We start from the raw sequence: 20047 nt of genomic DNA on the forward strand, positions 1-20047 counted from the left end.
GCCCCCTTCCCGCGAGTCCGCCAATCCCACCCTTCGGAAAGCGTGGCCTGGTATCCAGCTGCCGGAGCGGGTCGCGCCGGAGGGGGGCGGAGGCGGAAGTGGCGGTGCCGGGCCCGGGGAGTAGGAAGGAGCCGGGGCTGTAGCCGGAGTGGAGCGGCTGCCAGCCGAGGAGCAGGCGCGGCCGCGGCGCCATATTGCGGCCCTCAGCGGCCGCGACCGAGTCATGGCTGAGACCTACGGTGAGGGTGGTGGGCGAAGCTGGGGTCCTGGGTCTGGGCCCAGGGAGGATGCGGCCTGTGGGAATGGGCGGGGCTTTGCAGATCAGGGGGCGGGGTCTGGTGTGATGGAGGCAGGGCCTAAGTGGATGCTGGGAGGGGTTTAGTGTGTCTGAGGCTGAGCTTAATCGATTTAGGTGGAGCCTGAGGGTCTGGTGCGTGGGTTAAATAGATCTGGGGCGGGATTTGAGGGAGCTGATCCTGAGGGGTTCGGGGAGGCCCTGAGGGAAGAGGTGGGCCTTAATGGATCTGGGCGGAGCCTGAGTGAAGGGGCGGGGCTGACTGCATGAATGGCAGGAGTTGGGCTTATGGGCTAGAGGGAACACTGAATGGAAGCTCGGGACCCTGGGGCAGATCTGGCTGGAGAGAGCTCTGGAATGGGTTTGGGGATAGGCTGTCCTTGAGTTAGGGGCAGGACTTAGTGGCAAAGGGTGGGACTTATGCATGAGAATGGAGCCGGGGTCTGGGCAGAGGGAGGGAAGGAGAGGTCGGGAAGTGGAAAATCAGTAGGGATGCACCATAGGAGGTGGTGATTGGAGGCGGGGGAAGTGCAGGTTTAGGAGTCAGAGGGAGCCGCATTCATTCAACAAATATAGAAGAGAAGGGAGAAGAGTGCAAAGACCCTGAGGTGAGAACCAGCTTGTCATTTTCAGGGAATAGACTGAAGGTCAGGAGCTATAGTGAAGTGAATGAGTCAGAGGGTGGTAGGAGGTGAAGAGGAACAAGGGCTAGATCGTAGTCCTTGTTTAAATAGCTTTCAAGAGACTTTAGCAACGAAATAGCTAAGATCTGGGACTCTGGAGCCCTTGGCATAGGTTTGAATCTCACTTCTGCCCAGCTGTGTCACTTTGGGGAAGTCAGTTAACCTTTCTAGCCTGTTTCCTCATCTAGAAAATGGGAATAATTTTTAGTCTACCTCCCTCATAGAGTTTTCCTGAGGATGATGTGAGCTGTTGATGTGAGTAAAGACCTTTAGAACTGTTCCTGGCCCACAACAACACACAATTGACCCATGTAACCTGCACATGTGGGCTGGGCGTGGTGGCTCATGCCTGTAATCCCAGCACTTTGGGAGGCCGAGGCGGGCAGATCACCTGAGGTCGGGAGTTTGAGACCATCCTGACCAACATGGAGAAACCCTGTCTCTACTAAAAATACAAAATTAGCTGAGCGTGGTGGCGCATGCCTGTAATCCCAGCTACTCGGGAGGCTGAGGCAGGAGAATTGCTTGAACCTGGGAGGTGGAGGTTGCGGTGAGCCGAGATCGCGCCATTGCACTCCAGCCTGGGCAACGAAGAGTGAAACTCTGTCTCAAAAAAACAAAAACAAGGACAAAAAAAAAAAAATTCTGCACATGTACCCCCTGAACCTAAAATAAAAGTTGAAAAAAAATATATAGAATGTGCCTGGCACATGGCAAGTACTACATAAGAGTTATCTGTTACTGCTACCTATTGGTTTGTTTCTGCCTATGTCTGTTTCTCTCCCTCTAACTGTGATGGTTACAGAGAGAGAGATTGGATTGGAATCCATCTTTTTTCCCTGTATCTTTCTCTCCCTGTGGGTATCCCTGATTTTGGCTCCATCTGGTCAGACTTCCTCTTCAAATTCCTGGTGATTGGCAGTGCAGGAACTGGCAAATCATGTCTACTTCATCAGTTCATTGAGAATAAGTGTGAGTTTCCCGCAGTGGTCCTGGGAACCCTGAGCTGTGGTTATGCGCATGGTGTGGGCTGGTGGGCAGCCGGTGGGGAGGGCAGGGCTGGCCATAGGTAGAAGTCCAGTGCTGGCTTTTTGGTCCTTGCTTTGTCGTATGTCCTTTACTAGGTTCTCCTTGACCTCAGTCACTCCAGCAATGAGAATGGGTTTGTAGAGACTGAGAGGGCCTTGGAGGATGGGGGATCCTCTGAGCTGTCTCCTCTCTCCCTGCACTGCCCCTTCTGTTCCTCCTACTCCCAGTCAAACAGGACTCCAACCACACAATCGGCGTGGAGTTTGGATCCCGGGTGGTCAACGTGGGTGGGAAGACTGTGAAGCTACAGATTTGGGACACGGCTGGCCAGGAGCGGTTTCGGTAGGTGGGCTGGGCTCCCAAGGGTGATGGGGAGAGAGAGTGAGAAGGAAAGAGAGGGAGATGTGTGTGTAGAGTCACTTGGAGACACTGAGAGGGCAGACAAGGCAGACAGAGAGAGACGAGACACCGTAGTTAGCAGGTATATATATCCAAGGAGACAGGGAGTACTGGGGAGAGAAAGAGATGGCGGAAGAAAGAGGTAGGGGCCAGGCGCAGTGGCTCATGTCGGTAATCCCCGTGCTTTGGGAGGCCAAGGTGGAAGATTGCCTGAGCCCGGGAGTTTGAGACCATCCTGGGCAACATAGTGAGACCCCATCTCAAAGAAAGAAAAAGAGATAGAGAAAAGTGGCTTGGGGGTGGGGCAAGGGATGGAGACTGAGAGACACTGAAACAGAAAGAGAAGGGGAAACTTGAGAGACGCACACTCAGAAAGGAAATGAGCAAGAGAGACAGAGACTAAGAGAGTTGAAGAGAATGATAAGGGAGGTAAGGAGGCCTGGCATGGTGGCTTACGCCTATAATCCCAGCACTGTGGGAGGCTGAGGCGGGTGGATCACTTGAGGTCAGGAGTTCAAGACCAGCCTGCCAACATGGTGAAACCGTGTCTCTACTAAAAAAAAAAAAAAAAAAAAAAAAATTTAGCCAGGCTGTGGTGGTGGATGCCAGCTACTCGGGAGGCTGAGGCAGGAGAATTGCTTGAACCTGGGAGGCAGAGGTTGTAGTGAGTCAAGATCGCACCACTGCACCCCAGCCGGGGTGACAGAGCGAGACTCTGTCTCTAAATAAATAAATAAATAAATAAAAAAGGGAGGTGAGGAGACACAGAGAAACAGACGTCAGAGGCAGAGAGAGAGACAGGGCAAGTCGGACAGGTGTAGTTGGACGTTGAATGAATGAATGCACGAATTTATGGGAAGGCAAGGGTGAGCATGAGAGCCACAGAGATGGAACAGAAAGAGAGACAGTGAGAAATAGGGGACTGAAGACACACAGGCCAAGGCAGGAGAACCACTTGAGTCCAGGAGTTTGAGACCAGCCTGGGCAACATTGTGAAATCCCATCTTTCCAAAAGAGAGATGGAGAAATGGACGTGTTGTGGGAGAGAGAGAGAGAAATGCGTAGGGCTCAGCACACGGTAGGTCTTCAGGAAATGCCTGCAGAAAAGTTGATAGACACATAGAAACCTTAGGAGAGGCCGGGCGTGGTGGCTCACGCCTGTAATCCCAGCACTTTGGGAGGCCAAGGCGGGCGGATCATGAGGTCAGGAGATGAGACCATCCTGGCTAACACGGTGAAACCCCATCTCTACTAAAAATACAAAAAATTAGCTGGGCGTGGTGGCAGATGCCGGTAGTCCCAGCTACTTGGGAGGCTGAGGCAGGAGAACGGCGTGAACCTGGGAGGCGGAGCTTGCAGTGAGCCGGGATCGCGCCGCTGCACTCCAGCCTGGGCGACAGAGCAAGGCTCCGTTTCAAAAAAAAACCTTAGGAGAGTCTGAGAAACAGAGACAGAGAGCAGGGAGAGAAATAGAGGGAATTCAGTCCATGGAAATGTGTGATCTATGGCAGCACTTAGTAGCTGCTGAGTTAACACTTGTGTATGGATTAACTGCCTGAGGTGCACAGAGCCCAGAGGCAGAGAGAGAGGCTGAAGGATAGACAGGTGTGTAGCATGGGCTAGGTTTACGGTGAGTGCTTAGTAAATGCTGTGGAATGATTGCATGAGTTCCAGAAGGACCCAGACTGGTGAGACAGAGAATGCAGAGTTGGCTACACTGGGAAGGAGCCTCCACCCGACACAGCAGGAGAAAGATAAGCAGATGTTGCATAGTGCTTGGGCAGGGCCAGGCAAAGGGGAGATTTGCTCAGAAAATGTTGAATGAATGAATGCACAAATGCATGGGAAGGCAAAGGTAAGCATGAGAGAGCCACAGAGATGAAACAAACAAAAAAAAGACAGTGAGAAATAGGGAATTAAATAGGGCCAGGCACGGTGGCCCACGCCTGTAATCCCAGCACTTTGGGAGGCCTAGGCTGGTGGATCACTTGAGGTCAGGAGTTCAATACCACACTGGCCAACATGGCGAAACCCCATCTCTACTAAAAATACAAAAACTAGCCTGGCGTGGCGGTGCATGCCTGTAATCCCAGCTACTTGGGAGGCTAAGGCAGGAGAATCAGTTGAATCCCGGGGGCAGAGGTTGCAGTGAGCCGAGATCACGCCACTGCACTTCAGCCTGGGCGACAGAGCAAAACTCCATCTCAATCAATCAATCAATCAATCAATCAATCAATAAAAGACACGTAGGGCCAGGCACAGTGGCTCATGCCTGTAATCCCAACACTTTGGGAGGCCGAGGTGGGCAGATCACTTGAGGTCAGGGGTTCGAGATCAAACTGGCCAACATGGCAAAACCCCATCTCTACTAAAAATACAAAAATTAGCCGGATGTGGTGGTGTGCATCTGTAATCCTGGTTACTCGAGAGGCTGAGGTGGGAGAATCACTTGAACCTGGGAGGTGGAGGTTGCAGTGGTTGCAGTGAGCCGCGATCATGCCACTGCACCCCAGCCTGGGAGACAGAGTGAGACTCCTACTCAAAAAAAAAAAAAAAAAGAAAAAGAAAAAGGAAAAAGACACATAGGTTAAGGCAGGAGAATCACTTGAGCCCAGGAGCTGGAGACCAGCCTCGGCAACCTAGCAAAGCCCCATCTTTACAAAAAATATTAAGAAATGAGCCAGGTGTGGTGGTGCACACTTGTAGTCCCAGATACTCCATAGGCTGAGGTGGGAGGATCTCTCCCTTGGGAGACTGAGCCCAGGAGGTCGAGGATGCAGTGAGCCAAGATCGTACCACTGCACTCCAGCCTGGGCTACAGAGCAAGACCGTCAAAAAATAAAAAATAAAAATAAGATACACATGAAAGAGACACAGAGAGAAAAACAGACCAATGGAAAGATAGGGACACGGGGAGACAAAAACAGGGAGATTCATAAATAGAGACAGCCGGCCAGCTAAGTGAGATAGAAGCTGAGAGAGATGGCGAAGAGAGAGGGACTGCAAGGATGCAAGAAGAGAGAGGAATTGCATGGTGACCCGACCAAGGCCAGGTTTTGGGGGATGGGCCAGCAGTGAAGCGGGGCCTCCAAACCACCAGTCTTTCTCTGTAGAGGGGGGCATTCTCGGGGCAGACCCCAGCCTTGGGGGTGACTGGGTCCCCCTGGCCCCACAGGTCAGTGACGCGGAGTTATTACCGAGGGGCGGCTGGAGCCCTGCTGGTGTACGACATCACCAGGTGGGTGCCCGGGGTGGGTGGGGTAGGGCATGGGTGGTTCCTCTCCCGCACTGCCTCCCTCCCCTCTCCCTTCTCCACAGCCGGGAGACGTACAACTCACTGGCTGCCTGGCTGACGGATGCCCGCACCCTGGCCAGCCCCAACATCGTGGTCATCCTCTGTGGCAACAAGAAGGACCTGGACCCTGAGCGGGAGGTCACTTTCCTGGAGGCCTCCCGCTTTGCCCAGGAGAATGGTGAGGGCTATGTCGTGGACCAGGTGGTGGTGGGGGTGGACAGTCCACAGGGACCATGGGTTTACTGGCTCTGAGTGGCTGTACCCAGCAGGGGAACGTGGAGGTGCAGAGGTCTGGGTTCAAATTTGAGTGTTGGCTGGGTATAGTGGCTCACACCTGTAATCCCAGCAGTTTGGAAGGCCAAGGTGGGAGGACTGCTTGAGCCCAGGAGTTTGAGACCAGCCTGGACAACATAGTGAGATCCTATCTCTACAAAAAACTTAAAAAATTAGGTGGGTGTGGTGGCTCATGCCTGTAGTCCCAGCTACAGTGGAGGCTGAGGCAGGAGGATCACCTGAGCCTGAGAGTTTAAGACTGCAGTGAGCTGTGATCACACCATTGTACTCCAGTCTGGGAGACAGAGCAAGACCCTGTCTCCAAAAACAACAACAACAACAACAACAAAAAAACTAAGTGTTGCCACCAATGAGCTGTGTGATTACACTGGTTCTCAGTTTCTTCATCTGGAAAGTGGGATCACAGTGTTTCTGCCCCACAGTGTGCTGTGATGATTAAGGGAGATTGTCTGTGGAAAGTCCTTAGCACCGCCACAGAGTGGGTGCTAGATTAATGTTGGCTGCTAAGGTTTCACCTACCGTCAGGAGACAGCACAGGGTACTGGTTTTTTAAGTTAATTATTTTATTTATTTTTTCCTCCTACTGCACTTTCCCGGGTATTGGTTTAATGTAGAGATTGCAACCCCAGATGGCCCTAGGTGAAAGGCACTTTTTTTTTTTCTTTTTTGAGACGGAGTCTTGTTCTGTTGCCCAGGCTGGAGTACAGTGGCACAATCTCGGCTCACTGCAACTTCTGTCTCCCAGGTTCAAGTGATTTTTCTGCCTCAGCCTCCCGAGTAGCTGGGACTACAGGCATGCGCCACCATGCCTGGCTAATTTTTGTATTTTTAGTAGAGACGGGGTTTCACCATATTGGCCAGGCTGATCTCGAACTCCTGACCTTGTGATCCGACCGCCTTGGCCTCCCAAAGTACTGGGATTACAGGCGTGAGCCACTGCGCCCGGCAAAAGGCAAATTTTTGAATACAGGAGATGGGATGGGGTAGATCCTTGAGTAACAGGCACTGGTGTTAAGGGGAGTGCAGCATACTGACAACCCACACCAGAAGGTTTGCAAGGGCCAACCACAATGGCTCACACCTGTAATCCCAGCAGTTTGGGAGGCCAAGGTAGGAGGATCACTTGAGGTCAGGAGTTTGAGACCAGCCTGTGTAACAGTGAGACCCTGCCTCTCCAAAAAAAAAAAAAAAAAAAAAGGCTGGGTGTGGTGGTATGTGCCTGTGGTCCGGGCTACTCAGGAGGTTGAGGCAGGAGGATCACTTGAGCCCAGAAGTTCGAGGCTGCAGTGATCTGTGATCATACCACTGCACTCCAGCCTAGGGGACAGAGAGAGACTTTGTCTCAAAGAAAAAAACAAAGAAAAAAGGTTTTCAGGTATAAACTCATTTGAAAACATTGTGTTGGCCAAACAACCCACATCTGGTGGCTTGAGATCTGCTTGTGTTCCCCTGTTTTGTAACCTCCAGGTTTAAAGGAGGTTTTGCCATCAGAGAGGTGTAGGTGTGAATTCAGCTCTGATTTTCTGACTGTGGGGCCTTGTCATGCTGCTGATGGGTAGACTCTGGTTGGCCTGTTCCTGTCCTAGATGGTGCTAGGGACACAGTGTTGGAGACAGCCCTAGGCCCAACCTTCATAGAGCTCACAGTTCAGTGGGTGAGGGTGGAAGGACAGACCCACTTCCAGACAGTGACAGCTCAGAAAGGTCAGGGCTTGATGGCGAAGCACCGGGAGACAGGGGTCAGAGCCAGCAGGGGAGAGCCCCAGAGGGGTCAGGGCCAGGATTGGGGGAGCAGGCAGAGGGATCGGGGTGGGATAGAGAACACAGGCAGAGGGGTCAGGGCTGGGATAGGGCAGGCCCAGGCTGAAGCATCTGGGGTGGAACGGGGCAGGCCAAGGCAGAAGCATCTAGGGTGGAACGGGGCAGGTCCAGGCAGAAGGGTCAGGGGTGGAATGGGGACCCAGGCAGAGGGTTGGGGCCAGGATGAGGAGGCACAAGCAGAGGGGTCAGGGCCAGGATAGGGGGCCACAAGAAGCTGTGGGAGCCCTAAGTAGGCACCTGACCCAGCCTAGGAAGTCAGGGAGGACTTCTTGGAGGAGGAGCTGTGTGAGCTGAGCTCTGAAGGAAGAGCCGGGTGGGCATATCGGAAAGCGGATGTTAGTGGCAGGGAAATGGCATGTGAAGAGGCCTGAGGTGAGGGTAAGGGAGGATGGAACGTTGGAGGAACAGGATGAGAGTCAGCAGGTGAGAGCTCAGTGGAGGGTGGGGACTAACTGGGGCCCTGACTTCAGAGTGTGTGCCCCTGCAGAGCTGATGTTCCTGGAGACCAGCGCTCTCACAGGCGAGAACGTGGAGGAGGCGTTCCTCAAGTGTGCCCGCACTATCCTCAACAAGATTGACTCAGGTGAGGCCCCGACCGGCCCGAGTGGGAGCGAAGGGCAGGCCCGGGGGTCTCCAGGCAACCAATACTGACCTCTCCCCTTCCCCACAGGCGAGCTAGACCCAGAGAGGATGGGCTCCGGCATTCAGTACGGGGATGCGTCCCTCCGCCAGCTTCGGCAGCCTCGGAGCGCCCAGGCCGTGGCCCCTCAGCCTTGTGGCTGCTGAGCCCTGTGGAGCCAGGTGGGACACTGGGGGCTCAGGGAGGCAGGGCGGTCTCTTGGGAATAGGAGAGATGGTGTGGAGATAGACACTGAACATGTGATGACAAGAGAAACAGAGTGAGAGAGAAAGATGCAAAAACACACAAGCTAAAGGAGGCATCTGGCTGGGTGCAGTGGCTCACGCCTGTAATCTCAGCACTTTGGGAGTCCGAGGCGGGCGGAGGCCGTTCGTTGGGTGGGGGTGGAGAGACAGACCCACTTCCAGACAGTGACAGCTCAGAAAGGTCAGGGCCAGGCCGGGCGCAGTGGCTCATGCCTGTAATCCCTGCACTTTGGCAGGCCGAGGTGGGCGGATCACCTGAGGTCAGGAGTTCGAGACCAGCCTGGCCAACATGGTGAAGCCCCCTCTCTACTAAAAATACAAAAATTAGCCGGGCGTGGTGGCAGGTGCCTGTAATCCCAGCTATCGGGAAGTTGAGGCAGGAGAATTGCTCGAACCCGGGAGGTGGAGGTTGCAGTGAGCCGAGATCATGCCATTGCACTCCAGCCTGGGTGACAAGAGCAAGACTTTGTCTCAAAAAAAAAAAAAAGAAAGAAAGGTCAGGACCAGATGGGGAAGCACTGGGGGAGAGGGGTCAGAGCCAGCAGGGGAGAGGCCCAGGGGGTTCAGGGCCAGGGTCGGGGCACAGGCAGAGGGATCGGGGTGGGATAGGGCAGGCAGAGGCAGAGGGGTCAGGGTGGGACGAGGGGACACAGGCAGAGGGGTTGCATGTGATGGGGGCTATACATAAGGTCAGGAGTTCTAGACCAGCCTGGCCAACATGGTGAAACCCCTTCTCTACTAAAAATACAAAAATTAGCCAGGCATGGTGGTACATGCCTATAGTCCCAGCTACTTGGGAGACTGAGGCAGGAGAATCACTTGAACCCGGGAGGCTGAGGGTGCAGTGAGCCAAGTTCAGCCACTGCATTCCAGCCTGGGTGACAGAGCAAGACTCTGTCTCAAAAAAAAAAAAAAAAAAGGAGACATCTGCCGGGCCACAGGGAATCCACCTGTCCCCTGCAGCCCTAGGCCAGCTTCCTGCCCTAGACCTTGACCCTCCCATTTGTAGTTCTCCAGCGATTTATTGAGTGCCTGCTGTGTGCCAGGCCCTGCTCAAGGCACTGGGGATATGGCAGGGAGTACAACAGACTCCTATCCTCATGGTGCTGACATTCCCTTTGGGGGAGACAGGTGATAAACAAGAGATGTAAGTCGGCTGGGCGCAGTGGCTCACACCTGTAATCCCAGCACTTTTGCAGGGTGAGATGGGAAGATCACTTTGAGACCAGGCTGGGCAACAAAGCGACCTTATCTCCACAAAAAGTTTTTTAAAATTAGCGAGGCGTGGTGGTGTGCACCTGGAGTCCCAGCTACTTGGGAGGCTGAGGTGGGAGGGTGGCTTGAGCCCAGGTGTTCAAGGCTGCAGTGAGCTGTGACCATGTGCCACTGCACTCCAGCCTGGGTGACAGAGCGAGACTCTGTCTAAAAAAAAAAAAAGACATAAGTAAAGTATGTAGTAGTGAGGGAGGTAAGAACTATGGAGAAAAATAAAACAGGCACAGATGGGTGGATAGGGTGGAGGAGTGTACTTTTTTTTTTCTTTGAGACGGAGTATTGCTCTGTCACCCAGGATGGAGTGCTGTGGCGTGATCCTGGCTCACTGAAACCTCTGCCTCCTGGGTTCAAGTGATTCTCCTGCCTCAGCCTCCCGAGTAGCTGAGATTACAGGCGACTACCACCACGCCTGGCTAATTTTTTGTATTTTTAATAGAGACAGGGTTTCTTTCTTTCTTTTTTTTGAGACGGAGTCTTGCTCTGTTGCCCAGGCTAGAGTGCAGTGGTGCGATCTTGGTTCACTGCAACTTCTGCCTCCTGGGTTCAAGTGATTCTCCTGACTCAGCCTCCTGAGTAGCTGGGACTACAGGCGCCCGCCTGGCTAATTTTTATATATTTAGTAGAGATGGGGTTTCACCATATTGGCCAGGCTGGTCTCGATCTCCTGACCTTGTGATCTGCCTGCCTCGGCCTCTGAAAGTGCTGGGATTACAGTGTGAGCCACCGCACCCGGCCGAGACAGGGTTTCATCATGTTGGCCAGGCTGGTCTCAAACTCCTGACCTCAAGTGATCCACCCACCCTCGGCCTACTAAAATGTTGAGATTACAGGCGTGAGCCACTGCGCCCGGCCAATAATGTACTTTTTTTTTTCTTTTGAGATGGAGTTTCACTCTTGTTGCCCAGGCTGGAGTGCAATGGCATGATCTCGGATCACCGCATCCTCTGCCTCCCGGGTTCAAGCAATTCTCCTGCCTCAGTCTCCTGAGTAGCTGGGATTACAGGCATGTGCCACCACACCCGGCTAATTTTGTATTTTTAGTAGAGACGGGGTTTCTCCATGTTGGTCAGGCTGGTCTGGAACTCCCGACCTCAGGTGATCTGCCCGCCTCGGCCTCCCAAAGTGCTGGGATTACAGGCGTGAGCCACTGCGCCCAGCATTTTTTTTTTTTTTTGAGACAGAGTCTCACTCTGTCGCCATGCTAGAGTGCAGTGGCACGATCTCGGCTCACTGCAACCTCTGCCTCCTGGGTTCAAGCAATTCTCCTGCCTCAGTCTCCCGAGTAGCTGGGACTATGGGTACGTGCCACCGTGCCCAGCTAATTTTTGTATTTTTAGTAGAGACGGTTTCACCATGTTGGCCAGGTTGGTCTTGATCTCTTGACCTCGTGATCCACCCACCTCAGCCTCCCAAAGTGCTGGGATTACAGGCGTCAGCCACCGCACCTGGCCAAGAGTGTACATTTAAACAAGATGATGAGGGAAGCCTCACTGAGAAGATGACATTTGCGTAAAGGAAGGGAGATAGGGAGGCCTGTGGGGATCTGGGGCAAGAGCACTGCCGGAGAGCACAGCAAGTGCAACGCTCCTAGCGAGAGGCATGCCTGGCGTCAGTGAGGGTGACTGAAGTAGCCAGTGTGGGCCTCATGGAGGACCTGTGTGTGTTTTGTGGGTACAGCATGAGATGGGGTCAGGGGTTGGAGGAAGCAGATCAGTTAGGGCCTGTGGGCCCTGGGGAGGCCTCTGGCTTATACCCTGTGTGGGACAGGATCAGATTCAGGGGTTCACAGAGTTCCTCTGGCTGCATAAAGGGAAGAGGCTGTGAGGGACAGAGGAGGTCACCAGGACACCAGAGAGGAAGCTGCTGCCAAGTCCAGGGGAGATGGTGGAGGACAGGACAAGGGGGCGGGCAGAGGAGTGGCTGAGAAGGGAATAGGGTCCATGTCCCCCCTAGACTCTCTGTCTTCCAGTCTCGGCCTCTCTCTTTTTTTTTTTTTGGTCCTGTCTTTTTATTTTGAGACAGAATCTTGCTCTGTCGCCCAGGCTGGAGTGCAGTGGCGTGATCTCGGCTCACTGCCAGCTCCGCCTCCTGGGTTCACGCCATTCTCCTGCCTCAGCCTCCCGAGTAGCTGGGACTACAGGCACCCGCCACCACGCCTGGCTAATTTTTTGTATTTTTTTTGGTAGAGACGGGGTTTCACGGTGTTAGTCAGGATGGTCTCGATCTCCTGACCTCGCGATCCTCCCGCCTCGGCCTCCCAAAGTGCTGGGAGTACAGGCGTGAGCCTTTTTTTTTTTTTTTTAGAGAGAATCTCACTCTGTCACCCAGGCTAGAGTGCAGTGGCGCCATCTTGGCTCACTGCGACCTCCGCCTCCCGGGTTTGAGTGATTCTCCTGCCTCAGCCCCCCAAGTAGCTGGGATTACAGGCATGTACCACCACGACAAGCTAATTTTTGTATTTTTTTTTTTTTTTGGAGATGGAGTCTCACTCTGTTGCCCAGGCTGGAGTGCAGTGTTGCAGTCTCGGCTCACTGCAACCTCTGCCTCCTGGGTTCAAGTGATTCTTCTGCCTCAGCCTCCCGAGTAGCTGGGACTACAGGCACATGCCACCACGTCCGGCTAATTTTTTGTATTTTTAGTAGAGACGGGGTTTCACCATGTTAGCCAGGATGGTCTTGATCTCCTGACCTCGTGATGCACCCGCCTCGGCCTCCCAAACTGCTGGGATTACAGGCGTGAGACATTACACCCGGCCAGTTTTTGTATTTTTAATACAGACGGGGTTTTGCGATGTTCGTGAGGCTGGTCTCGAACTCCTGACCTCAGGTGATTCACCCGCCTTGGCCTCCCAAAGTGCTGGGATTACAAGCCTGAGCCACTGTGCCCGGCCAATCCTGTCTCCTTTTGATGCAGCCACTGGGTCTTTCAAACACACACATCTGCTCCTGTCGCTCCCTTTTTCAAAACCATCCATGCCTCTCAGGGCCCCAGGACACAGCTGAACTCCTCAGCCTGGTGTTTGACCCTCTGCAGGGACTGGCCCCTGCCAGCCCAGCCTCACCGGCCTCAGCCACTTATCCATCTCCCTACCTCTCAGGCCACTCCAGCCACACTGAAGTTCTTCCCATTCCTCTGGGCCCTTGCTCATGCTGGGCCTCTGCTTGGAACATTCTTACCCTCTTTTCCCTGACAACCTCCTTCCTTCCTCCAGGCAGCACTACTTGTTCCTCCAGGCTTGGTCCAAACTTTTTTTTTTTTGAGATAGAGTCTCACTCTGTCACTCAGGCTGGAGTGCAGTGGCGCAATTTCGGCTCACCGCAACCTCCGCTTCCAGGTTCAAGCAATTCTGGTGCCCCAGCCTCCTGAGTAACTGGGACTATGGGCACGGGCCACCAACGCCTGGCAAATTTTTTGTATTTTTAGTAGAGACAGGGTTTCACCATGTTGGCCAGCTGCTCACAAACTCCTGGCCTCAAGTGATCCACCCACCTCAGCATCCAAACTGCTGGGATTATAGGCATGAGCCACCGCACCCGGCCCCAAACTTCTTGACAGGCTTTCAAAACCCTGCAGGATTTGGTCCCATCCCTCCTTCTCTGGGGGATGTGTATGTCTTGCCAATTCTTCCTTCTATACTTCATGCTCAATCCCCTCCCAGCCCTTGGCAGCTCCAGGGTGGAACAGGTGGGGAACAGGTGGTTAGACCTTGCATCTACTTAGAAGGCAGAGCCAACATGATTTCCTGATGGAATGGATGTGTAATCTGAAAGAGAGAGGAATCAAGGATGATGTCTTCGGACAGTGCTCTCTTGTCTTTCCAGGACTTTCCACCTGCTGTGCCTGAGCCTAAGTTTGCTTATCTGTAAAATGAGGCTAATAATAGCACCTGCTTCTATAGGTGTTGAGAAGAAGAAATAAATTAATTCACGAAAGTGCTCAGAATGGGGCCTGATGGTCAAGACTTGATCGATGAGGGCTGTTTTTAAAGTTTTCTTCTTATCCATGTTTGGGCTAAGCTCAAATGAATGGGTGTGTCTTCTTCACCTCAGGGCTTAGCAGAGACTCTGTCCTAGAGTTTGCCCTGAGTGGGTCAAATGTAACAAGGCAAGGCTTTTTCGCACTTTGCTGACTGCAGTCTACAGGAGGAAATATATTTTATGTGTTAATCAAGGACTGACTGTAGCAGATCCCACCCACATATAAAACTCAAACACACATTTTCCTACCACCAGTAGTCTTTCATTTCTTGGCACTAAAATGAAAGTCACATAACATACATTTACGTGACTTTTCAAAGTGTACAATTCAATGTCATTCAGTACATTCACAGGGTTGTGCAATCACCACTTCTGTGTCGTTCCAGAATGTTTTCTTTTTTTTCTTTTCTTTTTTTTTTGAGACAGAGTCTCGCTCTGTTACCCAGGCTGGAGTGCAGTGGTGCGATCTTGGCTCATTGCAAGCTCCACTTCCAGGGTTCAAGCAATTCTCCTGCCTCAACCTCTGGAGTAGCTGGAATTACAGGCATGCACCACCACACCTGGCTAATTCTCGTTTTTAGTGGAAACGGCGTTTGACCATGTTGGCCAGGCTGGCTTGAACTCCTGACCTCAGGCGATCCTCCCGCCTCGGTCTCCCAAAGTGGTGGGATTACAGGCGTGAGCCACCGCGCCCGGCCTCAGAACGTTTTCATTACCCTAAAAGGTACCATACTTATACTGCTTTGTACCGATACTTATTAAGCAGTCACTCTCCATTTCCCCCAACCCCTAGCAACCACCAATTTGTTTTCTGTCTCTTTTGGCCAATATAATATTCTTTTCCTTTTCCTTTTTTTTTTGAGAAGGGTCTCACTTTGTCACCCAGGCTGGAGTGCAGTGGCACCATCTCAGCTCACTGCAGCCTTGACCTCCTGGGCTCAAGTGTTTCTCCCACCTCAGCCCCCCCAAGTAACTGGGACTACTGGTGTGCACCACCACGCCCAGCTAATTTTTATATTTTTATTTTTTGAAGAGATGGGGTTTCACCATGTTGCTCAGGCTGGTCTCGAACTCCTGAGCTCAAGTGATCCACCCACCTCAGCCTCCCAAAGTGCTGGAATTACAGGTGGGAGCCACCATGCCTGGCCTCTTTTCCTTTTTTCTTTTCTTTTCTTTTTTCTGTTTTTTTTTTTTTTTTGAGATATGGTCTCACTATGTTAGCCAGGTTGGTCTTAAACTCCTGGCTTTGCCGGGCACGGTGGCTCATGCCTGTAATCCCAGCACTTTGGGAGGCTGAGGCGGGCAGATCACAAGGTCAGGAGTTCAAGATCAGGGTGACCAACATGGTAAAAACCCACCTCTACTAAAAATACAAAAATCAGCCAGGCGTGGTGGTGTGCGCCTGTAATCCCAGCTACTCAAGGGGCTGAGGCAGAGGACTAGCTTGATCCCTGGAAGCGGAGGTTGTAGTGAGCTGAGATCGTACCACCGCACTCCAGCCTGGGCGACAGAGCTAGACTCCATCTCACAAAACAAAACAAAACAAAACAAAACTCCTGGCCTCAAGCAATCCTCCACCTCAGCCTCCCAAAGTGCTAGGATTACAGGCATGAGCCACCGAGCCCAGCCAACCAATATAATATATCTTTTAAATTATTATTATTATTTTTTGAGATGGAATTTCGCTCATGTTGCCCAAGCTGGAGTGCAATGGCGTGATCTTTGCTCACTGAAACCTCTGCCTCTCAAGTTCAAGTGATTCTCTTGCCTCAGCCTCCCTAGTAGCTGGGATTACAGGCGCCCGCCACCATGGCCAGCTAATTTCTTTGTATTTTTAGTAGAGATAGGGTTTCACCATGTTGGCCAGGCTGGTCTCAAACTCCTGACCTCAGGTGATCCGCCTGCATCAGCCTCCCAAAGTGTTGGGATTATAGGCATGAGCCACTGCGCCCGGCCTATTTACAAATTTTTTTTTTTTTAAATAATGTTTTAATTTTGTAGAGACGGTGTCTGTGTTGCCCAGGCTAGTCTTGAACTCCTGGGCCCAAGTGATCCTCTCTTGCCTTTGCCTCCCAAAGTGCTAGGATTACAGGCATGAGCCACTGCGCCCGCCCAACCAATAGAATATTCTTGTTATATATGATGCACTCTGGTATTTGCTGTTCTGTGCTATTCTGTTTGAATTAAAAATTGGTCAAGGCCCACCAAACTGATTTCCCCACCAAGGCAGTGACACACATTAGAATGACCTGGAGAATTTTAAAAGATAGTGATGCCCAGGACTCACCCCAGAGATTCTGAAGTGGTTTCAGGACTTTTTCTTAATTAAAAGATAAATAGAGATGAGGTCCCACTATGTTGCCCAGGCTGTTCTCAAACTCCTGGCCTCAAACGATTTCTCCCGCCTTGGCCTCCCAAAGTGCTGGGATTAAAGACGTGTGACAGGCCGGGTGTGGTGGCTCACGCCCGTAATCCCAGCACTTTGGGAGGCTGAGGCGGGTGGATCACAAGGTCAGGAGATCAAGACCATCCTGGCTAACACAGTGAAACCCTGCCTCTACTAAAAATACAAAAAAAAAAAAAAAAAAAAAATTAGCCAGGCGTGGTGGCAAGTGCCTGTAGTCCCAGCTACTCAGGAGGCTGAGGCAGGAGAATGGCGTGAACCTGGGAGGCGGAGCTTGCAATGAGCCGAGATTGCGCCACTGCACTCCAGCCTGGGTGACAGAGCGAGACTCCGTCTCCAAAAAAAAAAAAAAAAAAGACGTGAGCCAGCCAGTTTCAGGATTTCTGGAAGCTCCCAGGTAATGCTATATACAACCAAAGTGAGAACCACTAACCTAACGTTGTCTCCCCAGCTTGGGGAACAGTGAAATGAGACTTAGAGCCAGGGTGATCCAGGAACATAGAGGGACACAGAAAGATACAAAGGCAGGTTCATTTTATTTATTTATTTATTAATTTTTTTGAGATGGAGTGTCCCTCTGTCGCCTGGGCTGGAATGCAGTGGTGTGATCTTGGCTCACTGCAACCTCCGCCTCCTGGGTTCAAGTGATTCTCCTGCCTCAGCCTCCCAAGTAGCTGGGACTACAGGCACCTGCCACCACGCCTGGCTAATTTTTGTATTTTTAGTAGAGACGGGGTTTCACCATTGGCCAGGGTGGTCTTGAACTCCTGACCTTGTGATCTGCCTGTCTCAGCCTCCCAAAGTGCTGGGATTACAGGCATGAGCCACCACGCCCGGCCTATTTATTTTTTTGAGACAGTCTCACTCTGTTGCCTAGGCTGGAGTGCAGTGGCACAATCTTGGCTCACTGCAACCTCCACCTCTCAGGCTCAAGTGATCTTCCCACCTCAGCCCCCCAGGTAGCTGGGACTACTGGTGCATGCCACTACGCCTGGCTAATGTTTGTATGTTTTTGTAGAGACGGGGTTTCGTGGTGTTGCCTAAGCTGGTCTCAAACTCCTGGGCTCAAGCATTCCTCCTGCCTTGGCTTCCCACAGTGCTGGGATTACAGGCGTGAGCCACTGCGTCCATCCAGATTCATGATATTTAGATGTTGAAATGTGGCTTTGCAGACTCAGACAGCTCTCTGAGGCAAACAAAGAGGGAGATGCAGGTACCCTCAGCACAAGCCCCAAATTACCTGCAGGGGAGAGGCGGAAAATCAGACAATGTAGAAACCGGGAGAAGAAAGGTATGGACAGACGGATGCAGATAGGAGGGGAGGGAAATACCTGGAAATGAGATAGAGACCAGCTGGACAGACCCCAGGGACCCTGCAGGTCACCACACCCTTCTCTTTCAGCTCACCCGTTCTCCAGGACCAGCCCTGCCCTTCCAGCTGGGGCCCAGGCCCAGGCTCCGAGAGGCCGTGTCCTAACCTGCCCTGGCCCCGGAGAAGCTGCGTTGCCACCTGTCCCCCTTCCCTGGCCTGGTGGGGCCTGGCTTTGGGGCAAGACTGAGCCACGGGGGAAGGGGGATCCCGTACCTGCTGCTGCTTCCTGTCTTGGCTAACGTCTGTCCCCCTGAACCCCTAACCATACCCCAAGAGCTCCCAAAGCCTGAGACCAGGGTCATTTGTCCCCAACTCCCCACCTGGTCCTGCTGTTGCTAGTACCTGTTATTTATTACCTGGAGGCCTGTCCAGCACCCACCCTACCCCCATAAAGCATTGTTTACACCTGTGTCTTGGCCTCCATTATTCTGAGATGGCAGGGAGATGGAAGAGGTCCTTGATGGAAGAATCATTTGTCATGGTGTTTGGGGGCCTTGTTTCTGGTTTTTTTTTCTGTTGAGATGGAGTTTCCTTCTTGTTGCCCAGGCTGGAGTGCAATGGCACGATCTTGGCTCACCACAACCTCCACCTCCCAGGTTCAAGCGATTCTCCTGCCTCAGCCTCCTGAGTAGCTGGGATTACAGGCATGCGCCACCACACTTGGCTAATTTTGTATTTTTAGTAGAGATGGGGTTTCTCCATGTTGGTCAGGTTGGTCTCGAACTCCCGACCTCAGGTGAGTCGCCCACCTCGGCCTCCCAAAGTGCTGGAATTACAGGTGTGAGCCACTGGGCCTGGCCTTGGGGGCCTTGTTTCCTGATTGGACATGGTGTGGGGTATACCAAGCATGATGACTCAGGTGTCTGTTGCGGAGGGAGGGAATTTGTTATTGTGTGGACAGTTTGTGATAATCTGTGTTCTGAGCTCACGTGTGTAAACACGCTGATGTCCCTGAGTTTGTGACATGTGTACATGTTTCCAGTACCTGCATATGGGATGATGTCTATAGGAATGTGTGCTGGTTGTGTGTGATGCTGACAGCCGTAACTGCTCTGTGGCCTTGGTCATTGTATTGGTGAGGCTGGTATTGTTTGGGATATCAAGGCCAGGGGATGGGAATTTGGACCTATAGGCGGGCCTCCAGTGTGTGCATGTCTGATGCCTGAGAGTCAGAGGCAGTGACTCACTACTGCGTGTGTGCCTGTGCATGTGTACCCCGAGGTCTGTGTGTGTTTTGGTGTGAATTTGGCTCCTTTTAAACACCCATGTGTGGCCAGGCGTAGTGGCTCATGCCTGTAATCCCAGCACTTTGGGAGGCCAAGGCAGATGGATCACTTGAGCCCAGGAGTTGGAGACTAGCCTGGGCAACACAGAGACACCCAATCTACAAAAATAAAAAACAGAAAAAGTTAGCCAGGTGTCGTGGTACACACCCGAAGTCCCAGCTATTCCGGAGGCTGAGGTGTGAGGATCACTTTAGTTGGGAGGTTGGGCCTGCAGTGAACTATGATCATGCCACAGCACTTCAGCCTGGGCAAAAGGGTAAGACCCCATGTCAAAAACAAAACTAAACAAGAAACACCCTTGTGTGGCCATGAACCCTGTGTGTGCCCTGAGGACTGGGGGCTTTTGTGCAATCCTCACGCATGTGTGGATACCAGTATGCATGTCCTTGTGCTCACGCGAACCGCCCTATGCCCTCAGGTGGCCTGCAGGGGACTGGTGCAGTCCTCTGAGGACACTCCCAGTTGCTCGTCGCCCTCCCATCTCCACGTCGGCCTTCACCGACCCGGCGGGAACCTTGAGTCCCAGCTCTCCAGAGCAATGGTGGAGGGGGCGGGGCATTCAAAATGACCTTATCTCTTTAGTCCCTTAAAATGTTCCCAGCTGGCCATGCAAATGTCTTCTCTGTGTAGCGTTCCGTGGATTTTTTTTGTTTCATTTTTTAATTTTGTGTAAAGATAAGGTCTCACTCTGTTGCCCAGACTTTCCCTGGTTCTTTATTCTGATTCCCACAGTTGTCCCGAGGGGGCAGGGCGGAGCGGGTCTTGAAAATACACATTTGCACATCCCTTCTAGTCCGCATTCCCTTTTCTCAAGGGCGTCCCGCACTTTTTTGCCTCCATTATAAAAGATACTTATGTAAATTACTTACTGACGTGCGAATTTACATACATTTCCCAACTAACTGCGCAGCCATTTCTCTGTCTCTCACCCCCGTTCCTGGGCAGCGAGAAGGAGGAGCTGACCATGTAAATGAAGTCACGCGCACCGCGCTGCCGAACCCGGTGCCCCGCGCTGGGCGGGAGAGGCGGGTGG

At 52.4% G+C, this 20047-nt stretch overlaps 1 protein-coding gene across 2 annotated transcripts; it reads left to right on the forward strand.

Annotated features, from left to right (window-relative positions):
* The first annotated feature begins 66 nt into the window (after nucleotides 1-66).
* RAB4B (RAB4B, member RAS oncogene family) lies at nucleotides 67-18133 on the forward strand. Of its 2 annotated transcripts, XM_054461903.2 has the most exons (8): nucleotides 67-239; nucleotides 1870-1950; nucleotides 2235-2349; nucleotides 5582-5644; nucleotides 5725-5879; nucleotides 8303-8398; nucleotides 8486-8616; nucleotides 17759-18133. In XM_054461903.2, the coding sequence occupies exons 1-7, from the start codon at nucleotides 224-226 to the stop codon at nucleotides 8599-8601; spliced, it is 642 nt and encodes a 213-aa protein (XP_054317878.1). In that variant the 5' UTR covers nucleotides 67-223; the 3' UTR covers nucleotides 8602-8616; nucleotides 17759-18133. The 2 variants fall into 2 exon arrangements, with proteins under 2 accessions (XP_054317878.1, XP_054317879.1); XM_054461904.2 differs by lacking the exon at nucleotides 5582-5644 and having other exon boundaries at nucleotides 82-239.
* The last annotated feature ends 1914 nt before the right edge of the window (nucleotides 18134-20047 follow it).

This window comes from Pongo pygmaeus, chromosome 20, assembly GCF_028885625.2.
Source record: "Pongo pygmaeus isolate AG05252 chromosome 20, NHGRI_mPonPyg2-v2.0_pri, whole genome shotgun sequence".
Lineage (NCBI taxonomy): Eukaryota > Metazoa > Chordata > Mammalia > Primates > Hominidae > Pongo > Pongo pygmaeus.

Excerpts from the sequence above, each read along its gene's own strand:
- RAB4B (XM_054461903.2), top strand. Across the intron at positions 5,645-5,724 it reads CTGGTGTACGACATCACCAG|CCGGGAGACGTACAACTCAC; the intron begins GTGGGTGCCCGG and ends CCTTCTCCACAG. Across the intron at positions 8,399-8,485 it reads CCTCAACAAGATTGACTCAG|GCGAGCTAGACCCAGAGAGG; the intron begins GTGAGGCCCCGA and ends CCTTCCCCACAG.